Genomic DNA, 18139 nt, shown 5'->3' on the forward strand with positions numbered 1-18139 from the left:
TAGAGGGTACCCCAAGTTTAAGGAGACTTCCAAGCCACATGCTAATTTATTGGTCTATTTACTGGATTATTACTGTTTATTTATGTGACTTACCCTCATACTTCCATGTTCCACATTAAAACATTTGAACTGATTGTGTGAAGTTTGTAATGTGTCAGCTGCAGATTAATTACCCATTTGGACTGAAGTCAGCTGAAACTGAAAAAGTAAAGTTGCACAATATTTGTAATAGCTAGGTAGTATTATACTATCATTACAAGTTGTAGTAAGGTAGTACATTTTATTTAAGACAGCATAAGTAATAAGTAAAAGTATTTAAGTATTATAAAATATTAGAAGCATCAAAATAAAATACATGAATATACAATAATAAAGATACAGAATCACAACACAATGAGGTGTGAAGTAGGGTGTTAGTCTATCACATGACACTGAAGCTGTAGAAAAAGAAATCTTAATAAAATATTATTATTCATACTAAAGAGGCACAGAAGTCGATCACAGAGAAAGGCAGTATCGACGTTTTTTGCATTGATTTGAAATCTAACTATTATAGTCAAGTCATGTCACACGTGTTACATGCAAAGGTGTTTTTATAAGTTTTAGAAGTACCATTCTGCAGACTTAATTCTGTGATCTACACAGAGAAAATGTTTTTTTTATATATCAAGGCAGGGAAAAACTCAAGTATCCCGTTCAGGTCGACCACACCTTAGGAACTGGGATTCCCTGGAGAGATACCTCACCTGTGGGTGGCACCCATAGAATGATCCTCTGGGCTATGAGCTCAGTATAAAGCCGTGCTGCCTTCGTCGTCCCTCATCTCCACATTTCTCCAGCAACACAGAGCAACAGCTGCAGAAATCATTCAACGAATCGGAGGCAAATACCAACCGGCAATGAACCAACAAGTGACACAGACGCGTATTCCAGCCGCCCTGCAACAACAAAAGAGAAAAAGCACCGCAAAGTCCCAGCGAACATGTCGCCTGGACACGGACACACCGCAAGGAGTCGTTCATGTTGTTGGGACCACTTTGAAGACAAACCTGAGCAGGTAAGCATATTGACGAATGAGTGGTTATGGAGCAGTGCGCGCGCGCAAACGCACACGCGCTCTGCTTATGCGCTCCGTGTAGATGGCATGAACGTCATCATTTGCCTCACCAAAGGTTTGACTGTGTGTACAGTGTGCAGCTCTGATTATAAGATGTAAGTCATACTTTTACTACGCTGCTGCAGCGAAATTACACATCACTGATTTGTCTGCTCAGAAAGAGCCACACCCTCAGTCTGAGATACCAAAAATAATACAATGCAGTTGCAGCTGTTCATCCAAAGTTTCATTTCATTTCAAAAGTTACCGCTTATGTTGGTTTTAAACACAAATATACACGTATGATGCCTTGTGTTAAAAAACTAAAAGTAAAACCAAAGTACCTTTACCTTCCAATATCGTGATAAGGGAGGTAAATAAACCAGTATTTTCCCCACCCAATGCAATCTATGTGAAAAAAACATAGATAAACACATAGACAGACAAAGGACAAAGAGACAGATGACATGATAGTGGGTTGGTGCGGTGGGGAGGGCAACTGTCTGACCAATCAACGGCCACAGAAGCACAAAGCTCCAGGAGCTGCGGACTTTATTGTCACTTGTTGCACTGCAGCCGAATAAGAGCGCCGGTAGAAGTGGGTAACAGCTGACGCTGGAACTGCTAATCTATTGGGTCCACGGAAGAAGTGCAGCCATGAAGCAGTGCCGGACTCTGCGAGTAGATTTTGGTACAACGTCAAGTGTTGTGTACGTTGTCGGCTCGGAACTGAACGTGAACCTGGGCAGGTAAGGACTTCTCACATCAACTGCAGCGAAACAGTTATAATATTTAGCCCAGCTACACCATTCATGTCAACAAGAGTAGACTGACGATTACAAGAAGTTACACCCCTCAGTGCCATTCCCAATCAAAAACACCTGTATCACATTTCCTGCAGGATTATTAAATTATACCCTGTGTCTGTATGGAGTATACGCTAATTCTGTAATAGTTATAATAGACAGATATAATAAATAGACAATATCCTTTATCAACATGGCTGAGGAGAATTGTGTACAGATCCTGGTGGTGGCGGATGTCTGTTGGTGAGTGAATAGAATCAATCAACAGTCTTCTGTTGGGACTGTTGTCCACAGTACAGTAGAGACTTTGTTGCACCAACCAAAGAAATGAAGACTGCTGCAGTATGTTTTGCCAGATTTCTAGCCTACACAGCAGAGGCAAGGCTGGATAACTGTGGGAGAGGATCACGTGGTACAGATCATTGTTTAGCAATAGCAAACAATACAGGGGATAAAAGCGGCAATGAAGGCAGAGGCACAATAGAGTGTGTTTACATTATCCCTGCAGCAAGCGCATTAAAGGAGCAGGGGAGAGAACCTGTCCTGACACAGCTCTGTTTTAGTGACAGGGGACAAAGTCCACACAGTTTTTGACTGAGCAAAAAAATCAGCATTTTTCAAATTCAGCCAAGGCTATAATTAGGCTTCAGAAGCCCAAGTTTGTTAAATACAGTGAGTATCCTCCACAATTTTCTTTCAAAGTATTTTCCCCTCTTTATTTTATAATCACTCCACTCAGCAGAGAAAGACTCCTTATTGGTTCTTCAGTCAATAGCTCCTTTAAAGACCCCTCCTTTAATGCACATGCCTCCCCATCCCTAAATGACTAGTGATAATGATATTACAACTCAGTAGAAAACTTGAGACTTGTCATAGTGTGTCGTAGAGGCCTGTAATTTTGCTGCCACTTCAGGAAAAGTCTGCGAGTGAAGAATAAGGGAAATTTGACCACCGGTTTTTCTGGTTCTTCAGTTCAAACAATCAACGTTTTTTCGTTCCAACACACGTTCCAAATTACAGACTTGCAGCTTGCTTTCACAAGTCAGTGCTCTTAGTCACTGTTATATATATACATACATGTATATGTAAATTGACTCTTACCTATATATTACATGTTTATGAACTATACAGAAAAGATTAGATACCTTACATTTTTCTGTCTAAACAACATATGTTTATTCTCTTATACATTTTATTGTATTTGTGGTTTTCATTTATTAGTAATTTATATGAATGTTTGTGTGGTGGTAATATAATCACTATCTTCCAGCAAGAATGTTCTTGGCATGAATCCTGGTTCAAGTTTGCCATTTCTCCCAGTACTTCCTTGTAGTCACTCAGGCTTCCATCCACAGTCCAAAGATTCAGATTCAAGATTCAAAGTGTTTATTGTCATATGCACAGTAAAGAAACACGTTTCCCTGTACAATGAAATTCTTACTTTGCTGTCCACTCAAAAACACCAGCATAAAGTAAAAAGTAAAAAAAGAGATGCTTTTGTAAAAAAAAGTATAAATATACATAAGAAAAATATAAATATTACAAGAGACTAAAATAACATATATGCATAAAATAAGTGTAAACCTAGACATGTAGATAGGTTTTATATTAATCTCAGACTTGTGGGTGTGAATTTCCATGTGCTGCTCTGGTCAACAGAGCCAATGTCAATGTCTGATACAGGGAAACAGTGAGTTGGCTGATTTTACTTCCTTATCCATATCAGTTGGATTCGCTCTCTCTCTCCAACTGAAACTTAACTATGGGTCGTTTGTTTCAACCCCTGAATACGACCTAAAGGGATGTTTTTATCAACTCGAATACGCACAGGTGTTACTGAGGTTAGGGTTATGGCAAAAAAGACAGGGTTAGGCAGTAAAAATTAAAAAAAATATTAAGTATAGTTAGCATATGCAAAAAAAAGCTTTTCCTCCACACACAAGCTCCCAAGACTCTCTCTCTCTCTGTCTCTCGCTCTGTGTGTGAGTGTGTGTGTGTGTGTGTGTAGTGTAAACACGGCCCAAACATGTCACACATCTGCTGTGTCGGTTGTTTCCAGGAGTGCTCCACCCAGCTCCAAGTTCTTCTCTGTGAAGTGCACCCCCAATGTTGAGTACAGCATCAAACCCTCACCCCCTGAGACGTCCCACCTCTCTCCCATCCTGCTCAATGGCAGCTCAGTGCTACTCATCTGCATGAAAAGGGCCAGTCAACATGAAAACGACAGCAAGGTAAAGCAAGGGCAGGAGAGCATGGCCCTGTTGTCATATTTCAATGTGTCATATTTCAATATGTGCTAGATACGGGCCAGATCCAAGAGCCTGAAGTAAAAACAGTACTTGAATCAAAGTCGGACACACCCTTTCTGTGACATTTGCACCTTTTCGATTGATGTCAATGTTTAACAGGGAAAGTCACACAATGAACAGAAATCATTGTTTGGGTGTTTTTCTATTAGCTGTCTGTCCGGTACTATGGAGGGGACAAAGAGGTTCTGGGGCATGCAATTCTACACCTGACGGCTCTTGGTGAGTCAAAAATATTGAAAAAAGCAGCTTGCGTTTCGTTTCATCTTAAAAGACATATGTATCTTCAAAAAGTCCAGTCAAGACATGCATCGTCTACAAAATCACTACCTGTCAGAGCTCCTTCACCCATGCACACAGTTAAGCATGTGATCCTCAGGCACAGGTCTGCTCTCCTCCCCTCACACCCATCTCCACACTTTCTTGAGAGGTTATTGCTATTAGTAGTAGTATTATTGTTATTCGTATTATTATAATTATGAATCACTCATTTTATGTTCAGATATATCAGATATATACGGTATATTCAGCAATGTACTGTGATGCAGAACAAAACAACAGCTGTACCTTGTTCAGAGCCACTGGATAATTTATGCATATTTCTGTCCCACAGAAATCTCTCTGGATGTGGATGCTGACAGAGACGGCGTTGTGGAGAAGAACAACCCTAATAAGGTGATCAAGATGGTGCAAATTGCCGACATCTACCATATAGACCGTTCCTTAATCTTTGTCTCTTTTCTGTTTAACAATACCACTGCAACAGAAACTGAATCTCTTCTTATTCCTAATTCTAAAATGCCTTGTCATGCATAAGAACTTCTCTAATAGTCTGTCGTCCAAAATCATTCACGTTTCGCTTCACAATGTTATTGAATTCTTCATTTGATTTAACTGCAAAGCAGTGAGTGTGACTGTGTTTGTTGAAACTATGTCAGGACTCCTGGACATGGGGTCCTAATGGCCATGGAGCCATCGTCTTGGTCAATTGTGACTCAGAGCGAAAATATTGGAAGAAACTGGATGCCGAACAGAAATACATCTCCAAAGAGTCAGGTGATGTTGATTCATCTTTTCTTTCTCTCGCCCTTTCTTCTCTCTGTTTGTCTACCTTATCCATCACTTATCATATTTGCCTTTTCAAAGTCAGTAGAACCAGAAAGTCCTATGATAAATGAGTCATATGTTAATTTACAAATCTACTGACTGCTGTGGTTCTGTATTCTGTATACAGTCTGTTGATAAAATAGACCTCTGTTAAAACAGGAGGTGGACAAACCAGTTTAGCTGAAAAATAAGTCTGATAGCATTGTTTATTCTTGTTGTGGTTTTGCATGTGTGTGTGTGTGTGTGTACTTGTATTTATATATTTGTGAGGTCCAAGAAACAAATCTATCTTTGTGGGGACATTTTGTCTGGGCCTTACAACTTTTAAGTGTTTTAAAGTTGGGTTAAGACCTGGTTTTAGGGTTAGGGTAAGGGGCTTGGGAATGCATGTCTATGATGTGTCGTCACTAAGATATAAAAACAAGTTTGTGTGCATCCCTACAGTCATCACACTGTATTGAAAGGTCAGGTGTATTTGGATTTAACACAGAGATATACTTATGTCATGCTTATCATTGTCAAGTCTGTGGTTTTGTGAACTGAAATATGCTCACATGACTCTTTGTGGATGTGCAGATCTGAAGGACATGTCGCTCATGGTGCTGCGAACCAAAGGCCCCGCTAAGCTCCCCAAGGGATACAAGCTTACCATGCACATTTCTCAGAGCGACGCAGAGAGTGTCAGAGTCTTCAGGACCAAATCCACTGGAGCAGATGCCATGTGTGAGTATGGAGGAAAACCCTGAAACAGATGACACACGTAGCTGCTGGTTTATTTAAATCTTTGGCATGTTTTCTTCTCTTACATTCATTCATTCATTCCTTTTTAAAAATGTTTTAACTTTTACCAAATGCTCATTTTAAACATTGTTCATGGTGCTCTCATATTAGCAAACATCTTCCAGAACTATGCAACGAGGGACTACCCACTGGTGCTGAGCAGCGAGGTCCTGTCACAGGAAGTGCCTTACCTCGGAGGTGAAGCAGAGATGAAGTTTTACGTGGAGGGCCTGAGGTTTCCTGACAAAGACTTCAATGGCCTCATCAGCATCAACCTCAGTCTGTTAGAGCCCATCAGTAAAGTAAGTTTTACAAAAGGTTTTTTACTTTTACTTAACAGTTAACATAGTCATATAATAAAGCAGTTTTGGTCAGAAAAACACCTTAAAAGTTCAGGTGTGGCCTCATAAATTGAGAGGCCAGGTCCTTCCTGGGAATGAACAACACTCTCAGCAACGTTGATGAACACAATTTCAGTTTTGATCATTTTTGCAGCTTCCTATTCTCACCGGGCCTCTCTTCTTATTTTGACAGTGTTTCCCTGAGACGCCAATTTTCACTGACAAAGTAATGTTTAAGGTGGCACCCTGGATCATGACACCCAACACCTTGAAGCCTGTTGAGGTATTTGTGTGCAGGTAAGAGAAGACTTATGAATAATACAGGTGATGCTGGCAAGGGATGCTGCAACTGCTCGTTGTGGTGTCATACACCCCACTCAAGTGGAACTCGCAGCCAAAAAAATAAATAAATAAAATGTTCAGAATGCAAACAGTGTCAGAGGTTTCATACTTATAGGGACACCCATTTACCCATGTTTTAATCATATGTTTACATGTTTTACCCAAAAAGAATTTAAATAATATTTAATGGAATAATTTTAGGATACAACAACCAAAGCGAAATGTTTTTAAAACTGAAAAAAAAAAACCTGTCTACATGTGTTTACTTTCTCAGCACAAAAGATAACTACACTTTCCTGAAAGGAATGAGGAACCTTGTTTCAAATAGCGGCTACAAGCTGAAGATTTGCCATGAGTATTTGAACAGAGGAGATCGTTGGATGCAGGTGAGAAGACACCTGTGTCTCATGTGTCATGTGTAGAGTTTAGCTTTACCCCAATGTTTTTGGAACATGAATAAGGTTGGGTATAGATCCAGTTCCATGATCCCTACCCCCCTGAAACTAAAAAGGATTTCACCGGGTCGTGTGTTCTCATAAACTATGGGACTTGTCTTAACATGCAACAGGATGCAGCCCATTACTTAGCATCGTGGTCCCAAGAGAAAGAGTATCCCAACATTCCTTTTACTACAGGACTACGGTACTATCTAAATACCAAACTCAAATGTTTTAATACCTCATGTACCGAGAGGAAGTGTTACAAACAACTTGGGAGAAGAGCACAACTGAAAAATGACAAGTCTGCTCAGGTTTATTTGGAGACACTGTGATAACAGTGGCAGTCACTTGATCTAACAACAACCACAGGACTCAATTGTATGACGGGTGTGACCCACATTTCAGGAATGAACAAAAACAGTCTTAAAACATAAACCAGAAGAACATGGTGCAGAAACACGAGGAGCTTACCATGAACACATGATACCACAACATGAAAAAGGAGAGCAACAAGGTAGGACCAAATAAACTGGGGAGGCAGGGACAAGCAAATACAGGTGTGACCAACAAGGTGAAACATATTAGGACGGTGCAGACAATCGGGGAAGACAGGACAGGAAGCCAAACTGGAGAAGGTACACACACAAAAAAACCTTCAAAATAAAACAGGAAACAAGTAACTGAAAACCAGACTAGGAACTAAAAAACTAGTGTAAAGAAAAGAAAACAACAAACAGAATAATACTAGAACATCCAGGGGTTGTGAGAAATTGGAACAAAAAAGCAAACCCAAAATTTACAGAAGGTTTCGGATAGAAACAGATTATTACCTTTCCAACATTTGCTCATGCTGTCTTTTCACTCTGCATAATTTGTGGTATTTGTCAGGATGAGCTGGAGTTTGGTTACATTGACTCACCTCATCACTGGTTTCCTGTTGTTCTGGATTCTCCTCGAGATGGAAAACTTGAGGACTTTCCATATGAAGAGCTACTGGTGATTACAAAAGCCTCCGAAAAATGGACATGCTTTCGCCGTAAAGTGCTTTTGTGCCTTATCATAATCAGCTTCCTGTCTTCAGGGACCCGACTTTGGCTATGTGACGAGGGTGGCCGAGAGAAAGGACGTGAGCACCATGGACTCGTTCGGTAATCTGGAGGTTAGCCCTCCTGTTACTGTGAATGGGAAAAACTACTCCCTTGGCAGGATCATCATTGGAGTGGCCTTCCCTACGTACGTTTGTTAAGAGATCTGGAGATAAGCTCTTGACTAACAATGTCAATCAATAAAGTAAAGGACGGGAGCTTTATAATTCTTGCATATGTTACTATGTTTTTTTAAAGGGCAACTAAAGGACGCAACATGACCAAAGTAGTTCAAGACTTCCTGTGGGCTCAGCAAGTTCAGGAGCCCATTGCCTTATATTCTGACTGGCTTGTCGTCGGCCATGTTGATGAGTTCATGACTTTTGTTCCTGCACCTGACAGAAAGGTAAGAGTTCCCACATAAAGAGAAATAACTGAATGACTTGATGAGCAAACAGGAATGTGGTAGCTGTTGCTGGTTGGTACAGACTCACTGTTGCATAGATTGCAGGATTGTGTACAATCCAAGGAAATGAGTCAGCCAGTGTTGTGCTTAACTCTTGAGTTTCTACTCACAGGGCTTCCGCCTGCTGCTGGCCAGCCCGGACGCAGGCTTCAAGCTATTCAGAGATTTACAGAAAGATGGGCACGGACAAGCCAAACTGTTTGATGGTAGGCATGTCTGTCTGTTTGCAATATGCATCTTAGCAATGAATGAAGTTCTTTGTGTAATTCTTGACTTTCTCTCTACAATATTTTCAACACAGGTCTGGAAGATGAAGAGCCAATATCAGTGGATGACATAGTGAATGACGACAAATTCCATAATCAAAATATCTACGTACAGGTGAGTGGAATTATCTGGTTAGACTCAAGCCCAGATAGGATGATGAAAGATCAGCTCAGTTGGTTCAATATTTAATTCTCACATCAGGAGCTGTAATAATAACTCCTCCTCGCTGTGGAAAAGAGGGCGTTGCTGATGACTGGGTGATAAGGCCTGGCCCACTGTCAGTGTTTCAGCTCATGATAGAGAAATTAGGCACACATTACCCTGTTCTTCTAAAGGTGCACAGCAGGCAGAATTCAAAGTGTAAAGGGAGGTAGACCCTGCACATTTTCTGCACGCCGAAAACTCTACTGAGGAAACATCCATCGGGTCAGAAAGATGTGAAATCATTGACTTGATTGATTGTTTTAGGTCAATCCCCATCACTGTGAAGTGTTCAGCCCAAGTGGCAATAGCTGCATCAGCTACGCAAATATTGTGATATCATACAAGTGCAACACAGGCCAACATTCAATTTAACCAAGGAGAACACGACACAGTTAACACATTATTAAACACGAATCACTAACAGAATAGAATCTTCCCTCATGTGTTTTCCTTTTCCACACCAGAGGTGACGATTCTCTGTTAGCGTCACCCTTTAGGTGCAGGAATACTGTGCGTGAGGTATCCCACCAGATGAGTGCCAAACACAGGACAGTGTGGATCTGTTATTTCCGAAGCCTTCAAATCTTTTAACAATCAAAACACAAATTAATTGCGTAACTTAACACAACAGGACCAAACTGTACTACTTGGTAGGAAATGGGGCAATAGTGTTAGTCACGTATTAGACTTGTTTTGGTTAAAGCCAGTGTGTAATACAACATGTGCCTCCTATGACGCCCTCTTTCAGGGCTGTATCGACTGGAACAGGGATGTACTGAAGAGAGAACTTGGTCTGGAGGACGAGGACATCATCGATCTGCCCATATTATTCAAGTTGGTGGATGACCACGGCGTGTACAGAGCAGTGGCTTACTACCCCGACATGGTGAGCTGTGATCATTTCTCACTGATCGTTTCCAATGTCAGAGGAAGGAAAGCGCTCATCACTGAGAGAGAACAGATGTAAATAAATGTCCTTTGAATCTTCTTCTAGGTAAACATGATTGTTTTGGGGAAAAACCTTGGCATCCCAAAGCCCTTTGGGCCCCGGGTGAATGGCCGTTGCGTCTTGGAGGCTGAGATGTGTTCCCTGATGGAGGGCCTTGGCCTCAGCTGCACGTTCATTGACAACTTTGCCTCCTACCACAAGCTGCTGGGAGAGGTGCACTGTGGCTCCAACGTCATCAGGGAACCATATGACTTCAAGTGGTGGAACCTGGAGATGTGAGCGGTGGACAGAGGAGGAGAAAAGTTGCTATGCAGTAGATTGAGAGGAGATTTGAGTTTATTTCAGCTTGATGTCTTAAAAAACATAAAATGCTTGTTAAACTTCAGTTTTGTGTGCAAAAATACCACAAAGGTTTGATGTGTGTGTCTTCAAATGCATTAAACATTTTTATTGGCTTAATTTACAAAAGGGGATTTAAAGCAGTATTTACAAATCTTTTGAAACAAGGGCTTAAGCAAACAGATAAGAACAGAATTACAATCATTTAATTCAAACACATAGAGGATTCACTCCCAGTCATATTGTGGTTTGGATCAACATTGGCATAGTACAGTGTAAGCACAGTGAAATGGATGGTACCACATAGTGATGTGCTATATTACATAGCCACCAGAGGGCGTAGTTTATCTGTTAAAGCACCAAAAGTGTAGAGGAAAGTCAATGGAATTGTTATACAGTGCATTTCTTCATCAATCTTACAACCAAGGTGTCTTTCTCAAGATGGTATTTTTTTCTGTCGAGTCAAATGCTAAATGTTAGTTTATTATCATTTGATTTGTAGCTTTGGTCCAGTGTCTTAAACCGTTTGTACTTGACAAACTAAATGCTGTCATGAATGACCTATACACAATAAACTTCATATCCGCTTCAGTCGTAAAAACTGAGACCAAACAACTCCATGTAGCTGTTCATTTCTTCATATTTAAGTTAAAATTTCAAACAAATTTCAAAAGCTGAGCTGTTCCAGACATGAGTTCACTGTGGTCAGTGCCACACATGACTCAATCGTCAGCAGATATTATGCGTGTTCATCTACATGTCTGCCTATAGTTTACATTCAAGCCAGCTGGCATCGCAGCACCTTTAAATAAAACCGACCTTCAAAGCAGCTCAGCGATCATAAAGGCAACTTCAAAACGAGTCACAGTGTGATTCAGATTTAGCAACAAATCATGTTCTTCAGTAGGTCAGCATTTCGGAACAATCCAGTGAAATGTAGTGCTTCCGTCACATACGTATATTTAACTTCACAAATAAAGTAGGTAACTGGCATTTGGCTCCATCAGCAATGTGCACTGCACTTGGGAGAATGTTGGCTGGTCTCTTTGTTTTTCTTCTATCAAACACAAATGACAGGGATAACACCTCTAAGTCAAGCATGGCACCAGGATACAGATGGTACAGGTTTTTGGCAAGCAGATTGTACACCATGCACAGTACCGTTGAATACACACTCATAGACGGACATCAAATCAGCAAGTGGTGTGTGTGAGACGCAGCACATCGGACACAAGAGTTCTTAACAGCAGTACTTTGAAGTATGAAGTGAGGATGCACGTTGCTGGTTGGGGCAGTACAGCAACTCTAGAGTCTGTGGTGCTGTGGAACAACTACTGTTTCTGTGGTATATTTCACCCACCTACTATAAAAAGGTGCTTATACAGCCAGCAACAGTGGCACCAATGAAGTACCCTTTAAAACACAGGATGGCTTTACAACAAATATCCACTGCAGAATACTCAGAGTAAGAACAATAGAAGATCAGAAAAACAAAAACATGGCCTGACAGATAGCCACACACACACACACACGTATGTCAACGTAAAACCAGAGTACATTATCAGCGTGAAAACACATTTCCTCTGTAGTGCAACTCTTCTCTCCATAGATCCTCGCTCTTGGTTCGTCTTAGCATTCCTTCAGTCACTAGATTAAACTCCTATTCATTTGCTCGTTAAAAGGGAAAGAGACTTTACAGAAAGAATCGCGTTTCAGAGAGTACTGGCCTGGAGAACGAGGCAGGGGGGCAGACGTTTTCTGCTCAGCCAGCTGACAGTCCGCCGGTGGTGTGGAGGTCTCCTTTTTCTTTCTCCCCAGCAAATCAAGAGGGATTCCACATGAGGCTGGAACGAGGGCAATAGGTAGGGACGTGTCCATGAAGCTGGCTATCTATCATGACAGGCAGCAGATTCATCAGTCTTCTGATTGGGCTTCTAATTCTGTGCCCCCTTCCACATCAGTCACATGCCCTTGGCTCATTTTTGGCAAATGCCTCTTAGTGGGAACGCTGAGACAGATGAGAGGAAACGAAAGAAGAAGATTATCCGGAGGCCGAAATAGCTGTTCAAGGAGTTAACAAAGGACAAAAGCTAAGGTAGAAAAGGTAAAATGTCCTCAGTATTGTGTTGCTAATTTGCCAAATTATAAATAAAATATCTAACCTGAAAAATTATGTTGACGTTGTGGTCATTTAGGTGTGGCTAACAGTTCTGCATAGAGGTATGAGGAGGAAATTGAGAGAGACAGTTAATGGCAGCATCAGAAGCCTGCAGGAAAATAAACATCAGATGAGGCATGCAACTAATGATCCTTTCCGTTTTTAATACATCTTTCTGTTCTGACATTTTTTACATGCAAATCACATATCTCATAAATATCTATCCATACATCTGTAATTATCTGACAGTTACCACAGTAATTGTCAGATAATTACAGATGGATTTTGCTCCAGTGAGAAAGTTAATGAAATCAGTAAAGTGTGGGTTTTAAACACATTTGTGTGCAGAAGATGACAAAACTGTCAGAGAGACGTTTCACAAATCATTCAAAAACAATTAAACCTTCAAGTGTGTGTATGAACATTATATTGAATCTTTGCTTTATTGCAATGGAAGGGAATTATATCACTCAAATTTGTCTTTTTAATACAGTGATTTGTAAACATGTTGAAGTCACCTCGTCTTACCGATGAGAACATTTGCTCCTGCGGGGGGCGCTCTGTCTTGGGCTTGCTGTCTGTCCCTTTTGGCTCCGATGTCTTCACTCCATCCAGTTGCTGCTGAAGACGAGAAACTGGGGGAAGGCGACAGATGTGTGGCTGTCATTGTTAATAAAGTCAAACACATAATGCTGCCAGCTGTTCTGGCTGAAAGTTATTCCGACATGCAAAGGATTAATGTTTTCAAATTTAAACATTAGTGATAGAAAGAAAGAAAAAAAAGTTGTGCTGAAACAGTTTTAGGCAGAATGGATGTCATTCATTTAAAGAAGTGCTCTTTTTTTCCTCACAGTGACACACAACAGGCCATCAGCTGTTGGCAGCTCTACTGGTGCAGCTGAGGTGAAGTTTGTCACTCAAGGCTGCTTCAATATTAATTGCACAAGCAGAGAGGGTTAGTATAACATCTGCCGCATTTATATTCCCCCCAGATACCCATGTGATCAGTCGACCTTATGCTAACATGTCCAGTGCCTTGGGGCTGTTACCAGCCCAGTAATAAGAGTCACTTTCTCCTCAACTCACCTGGAAAACTTCCCTGGCCCGTGCTGCACACACTGTCCTCCAGCCCAGAGCTGTACACAAATGAGTCTTTCCTGAGCGGTGTAACACACGACATACTTTCCTGTATAAAAATAAATAAATAAATAAAAAGTTAAAAGGTGTAATATCTCACTTTTGATGTATATATCTGAAAATTCTACATTTTTTTAATGGAATTTCACATCCATAAGACCAAACCTAATTTAATTTAATTTAATTTAATTTAATTTAATTTAATTTAATTTAATTTAATTTAATTTAATTTAATTTAATTTAATAGCAAGCAGAGTCTATCAAATGCTTCCCAAACATTTACCATTTAACAAGTACAATCACTTTAAAATGTAATCAATTATCTAATTTATCATTAACCTTTTTGGTAAGTTATTACAGATGTTTCCTGACTGTTTTAATTTTCTTTGAGCATGGGAGAACTTTATCGTATTGTGACGCCAAATAATTTGTTCTCTAATGGTTTCAATGTTAAATAAATGCTATACAGTATTTTTTTCTACCAACAATGTATAACCAGAATAAATAAGCAATAAAGAATACACATAACCACAGGTGTAAAAAGAAGGTGCTGCTTGTGGTTTGGTTCAGTGACATTCTGTACATGTCTGCACTTCCATCACGTCAGCCTGTCTCCACCCACCAGTCCAGTGTCATACTCCTCCTCAGCCTCCTGCTCATTTTCTTGCTCCTCCACGACACTTGCAAAGCTACTGGCGTTGGAGGAGGAGCGGGAAAGGTCCTGCGCCTCTGGGATGGATGGCGCCCTGTAACACATTGCCAAACTACACACCTGGGTCACTCTGATCACATAAAACACACACACGCACACATGCTGGAGAAGCAAAACCTTTCTTTTCTTCCCAAAAATCAAATCAATTTTTCATCATTTCACAGCCCTGTCTCTTGTTCCCTCTGATGCAACTGTGTGCCACATCACCCTTTAAAGTGTTGGTTTTATTTAAAAAAAACACCCTCTAAATTATACATTGCTGCTGCTCAATGATACTGAAAAAAATACAACATGACCACAATATCATAATATTTATGCTTGCAGATTCAATGCAGCTTTTAAGACAGTAAGGAACCACATAAGCACTCTATTTAACAAGTTTAATTACAGACCAGCCTTTCATTCCATGGTCATAGTTTTATAAGCTGAATTTACAGAATGTGTGCTCGGTTTTCAACATGTTGTATTAGAATCACATGAAAATATGGTGTGTGATAGTGATGTGCTGTGTTTGACGCCTTGTGTTGCCCCTCGGGAACATTTTACTACTCTACATGTATGTTTGTTGGTTCAAAATCATCATTGTGAGGATACAGTGTTATGTGGAAATTCATAAGATCATGGGCTTATCCTCCTGTGTACAATACTAATGTACTGTATATACCACTATCTTTTTCCATGGCTCAACACCTGGCAAGGCTCGGATCTATGTGGATGATCATTAATGTTCCAAACTGTGTTCTCTATCCACCCACCAAACAGCGTCCTCATGTCATTTACAGTAAACAGTTCTTGATTCTCACCTGTTCTTAGTGGCAGGGAAGTCTGGAGAGCTGTGATTGGACAAGGTGTCGGATTTGTTTTCTTGCGACAGGTGGCTGCTGTCGAGTGTCCTCTGGGCGCTGGGTGACACCTCCCGACTTCAGGACGGGGATGGAGATGAAGATCAGAAAAGAAAGTTCATTTATTGATAAAAGGTTGAATATTAGAGGACATCACATAAACTATTTATACTCGTTTTTTCATTAGTTTACAATCAACAGATGTTCGGGATTTGTGTGTTTTACAGCACACACAAAGGCCACTGTAGTTTCTCATAAACACATTAATCACAGGAACCTTTTAAATACAGTTCTGACACTGTGATGGTTGTTTTTCTTCATTTTAATGTGACTGCCTCCATCTGTTGCCACATTACTCACATTTCACTACCCACTCCCTGGTGAGCAGCACTACTCTATCGTCTCACCTCCTCTCTTGGACCTCCTGGATGTTCTCAATACCAATGGCACTGCTGCGGCGGGAGCTGAAGGGCCCAGACTTCTTCCTGGTTGGACTTTTCCCAGGAATGATCAATGACTGACAGTGTGCAGGGAGAGGGAAGTCAGACACACCACAAGGAAAGAACAAAAAACATTTGCTTCTCACAACTACAGCAGTAAATATGTAAATATGCAGTAAAGTTATCCATATATATGTAAAATATGCTGCAAAGGAATCATGAAGTGATGTCTTGGTCAAGAAATAACAAAATGACACATTGGCAACATGTTTTACAAATCCACAATCTACAAGGCTTCAGGTAAGAAGTTAATTTCTATTTCTACATTTCCTAAAATATAACATTTACAGTCCCGCTTGGTGTTATACTTGTTTTAATGATGAAAAAAAGTTTAATTTACTATGCTTTAAAACTCAGCAGTGAATGAATGTTTGAGAACATTATGTGGGCGTCTAACATTTTTCTTCTCTGAAGTTCTATTCTTTTTCAGTGTCAAGCTGCACAGTTTAAAATGTAATGAGTTGAAGGAATTTCTGATTGAAGCGATGTTTTGGTGGGGGAAGAGTGTTTTAGCATCTGTGCCAATGAATAAATGCAATTAAAATAATAACAAATGATACTTTAATGTATGGCACCTATGGTTTGACAATCTCATTAAACCACATTTAATAAAACACAAGTAGGGCAATTAGTAACTGTACATTAAAAAAAAATGACAAGCAATAGTAAACAAGAAGGGAGAATTATACATGAACCTCTTCTATTGTTCCTATCCCTATGGCACTGCCTCGACGTCCATATTTACTGGGACTTTTCCCTGGGACAAGCAATGACTGAGCCACATGAGACAGGGTGAGGGAAGTGGAGAGAGGAAAGAGGTGATGGATTGAAACGAGCAAGAGAGGGAGAAGGAAAAGGAAAAAAAAGAAAGAACACGTCATAAGATTTCATGCGCACAACACAAAAAAGTTAAACAACAAAGTGCAAAAGAGCTTGGAAAAGAGCTCGCAGCATGAATTATTACAGAGGACGTGACATTGAGGAAGTAGTAAGAGGTTTTTGGAGCAAACGCAGGCTGTCGTCCGACACAGAAGGGGGTAGAGTGCCAGCGAGGTAGCAGGCATGTCCGCACTCGCTGCTCTGAGGGAAACAAGTCTGTGCAGTGATGCATTCAGAGGAAGCTACCCACAACTAGATGAGGGCTGGGTGATATGGACAAAAAAAAGGTCATAATGATACACATTTTCAAATCAGTCAATATCAATAATTACCACAGCAAATGTGAGCTACTTCAGGGTTGACTTTAGCCCCTGAGAAAAAGTCAAATTAAACAGTTATTGGTGGTTTCTTTAAAAACAGAGAATGGCATTGATTTTTGAATGAATCTGAGGTGAGACATTCAAAACAAATGTGCTGCTGCAACACGTGAACATTATATTAATAATAGGGCTGTCAAACTTTTTTTTTTAACTGCAGAAGTTCATTTGTTAAACATGAATAAATCAAAAATGTTTTCATGTTTGAAATTCCCATTCAAAATCTTCCTACCATCCATCCATCAACAAGATCCACTTCTTTAAGCTGACAGAATGTAACACTGGTCTCCTTGTCAGTCCAATTTCACCTTTTTATTGTTTCTTGCTGTTGTCTCATTCTTCTGTGTTCCTTCTTCTTCTATTATTTCGGGGGAATTAATCCGATTGCATGATCGGCTGTGTTAATCTGACTGACAAATTCCATTTAATACAATTTCAGTTGGACTAACGTATAACGTATAACTAATGTATGTCAAAAGTCTGGTTTAAGTCAGACCAACAGAATAATGGTGTTGTGTAAACGTACAAACTATCTATTTCAGAAACGTTAAAGCTCTAGTGGGTAACTTCTGTCACCAAAACCTGTCACTAAAGGTATTTTGCCGACAGCGTCTCAATGGTTAGGATCTTAAAATAAGCTCAAAAATAAGCTGCTGCAAGTAAAAACATGAACTGAGCTTCTGCAGTGAGTGACAGAGAAACTGTTGTGAGGAAGACCTGTCTTCTAAACACACACACACACACACACACACATAAAGACACAGAGAGAGTCCGTCTCCACATTAAATCAGGATTATGAGGATTCTGGAGAAACTTTGTGGGTGCTTCTTGGCATTTTCACTCAAGCGGGCAGTCAGTGACGGAGAGCCTGCAGAGCTCTCTGAAAGACGACTCTACATGAGATGATACACTGGATCAATGTGATTTAAAAAGAATAATAACAACAGGATTAACGGTGTCAGCCCTAATCAATATATATTGAACTCTTGTTAAATTGCTTTTGAAA

General features: G+C 40.2%; 2 protein-coding genes across 17 annotated transcripts in view; one reads left to right on the plus strand and one right to left on the minus strand.

The window, feature by feature from the left end:
• Positions 1-778: 778 nt before the first annotated feature.
• On the plus strand, positions 779-10648 carry padi2 (peptidyl arginine deiminase, type II). Of its 2 annotated transcripts, none has more exons than XM_058631091.1 (16): positions 779-1057; positions 3962-4133; positions 4361-4430; positions 4822-4883; positions 5147-5264; positions 5892-6038; positions 6207-6397; positions 6630-6733; positions 7053-7164; positions 8107-8214; positions 8300-8451; positions 8562-8709; positions 8882-8975; positions 9071-9150; positions 9989-10126; positions 10235-10648. In XM_058631091.1, the coding sequence occupies exons 1-16, from the start codon at positions 900-902 to the stop codon at positions 10466-10468; spliced, it is 2088 nt and encodes a 695-aa protein (XP_058487074.1). In that variant the 5' UTR covers positions 779-899; the 3' UTR covers positions 10469-10648. The 2 variants fall into 2 exon arrangements, with proteins under 2 accessions (XP_058487074.1, XP_058487075.1); XM_058631092.1 differs by lacking the exon at positions 779-1057 and adding an exon at positions 1613-1845.
• The window catches only part of rap1gapb (RAP1 GTPase activating protein b), a 79388-nt gene continuing 71850 nt past the window's right edge, over positions 10602-18139 (minus strand). For 11 of the 15 annotated variants that reach the window (XM_058631088.1, XM_058631087.1, XM_058631090.1 and 8 more), the window contains 8 exons: positions 16573-16650; positions 15785-15894; positions 15339-15455; positions 14446-14587; positions 13773-13872; positions 13205-13321; positions 12691-12738; positions 10602-12536 (listed from right to left, as the gene is read on the minus strand). In XM_058631088.1, coding sequence (XP_058487071.1) covers positions 12716-12738; positions 13205-13321; positions 13773-13872; positions 14446-14587; positions 15339-15455; positions 15785-15894; positions 16573-16650 — 687 coding nt within the window. In that variant the 3' untranslated portion in view covers positions 10602-12536; positions 12691-12715. The remainder of the gene's footprint in view (positions 12537-12690; positions 12739-13204; positions 13322-13772; positions 13873-14445; positions 14588-15338; positions 15456-15784; positions 15895-16572; positions 16651-18139) is intronic. The other 4 variants (XM_058631086.1, XM_058631080.1, XM_058631077.1 and 1 more) reach the window with 3 other exon arrangements.

Source organism: Solea solea, chromosome 6, assembly GCF_958295425.1.
Source record: "Solea solea chromosome 6, fSolSol10.1, whole genome shotgun sequence".
Lineage (NCBI taxonomy): Eukaryota > Metazoa > Chordata > Actinopteri > Pleuronectiformes > Soleidae > Solea > Solea solea.

Bases quoted from the DNA above. Each gene is read 5' to 3' on its own strand.
- padi2 (XM_058631091.1), top strand. From the start codon at position 900: ATGAACCAACAAGTGACACAGACGCGTATTCCAGCCGCCCTGCAACAA. The intron at 4,134-4,360 runs GTAAAGCAAGGG...TTTTTCTATTAG, and splicing joins AACATGAAAACGACAGCAAG to CTGTCTGTCCGGTACTATGG. The intron at 10,127-10,234 runs GTGAGCTGTGAT...ATCTTCTTCTAG, and splicing joins TGGCTTACTACCCCGACATG to GTAAACATGATTGTTTTGGG.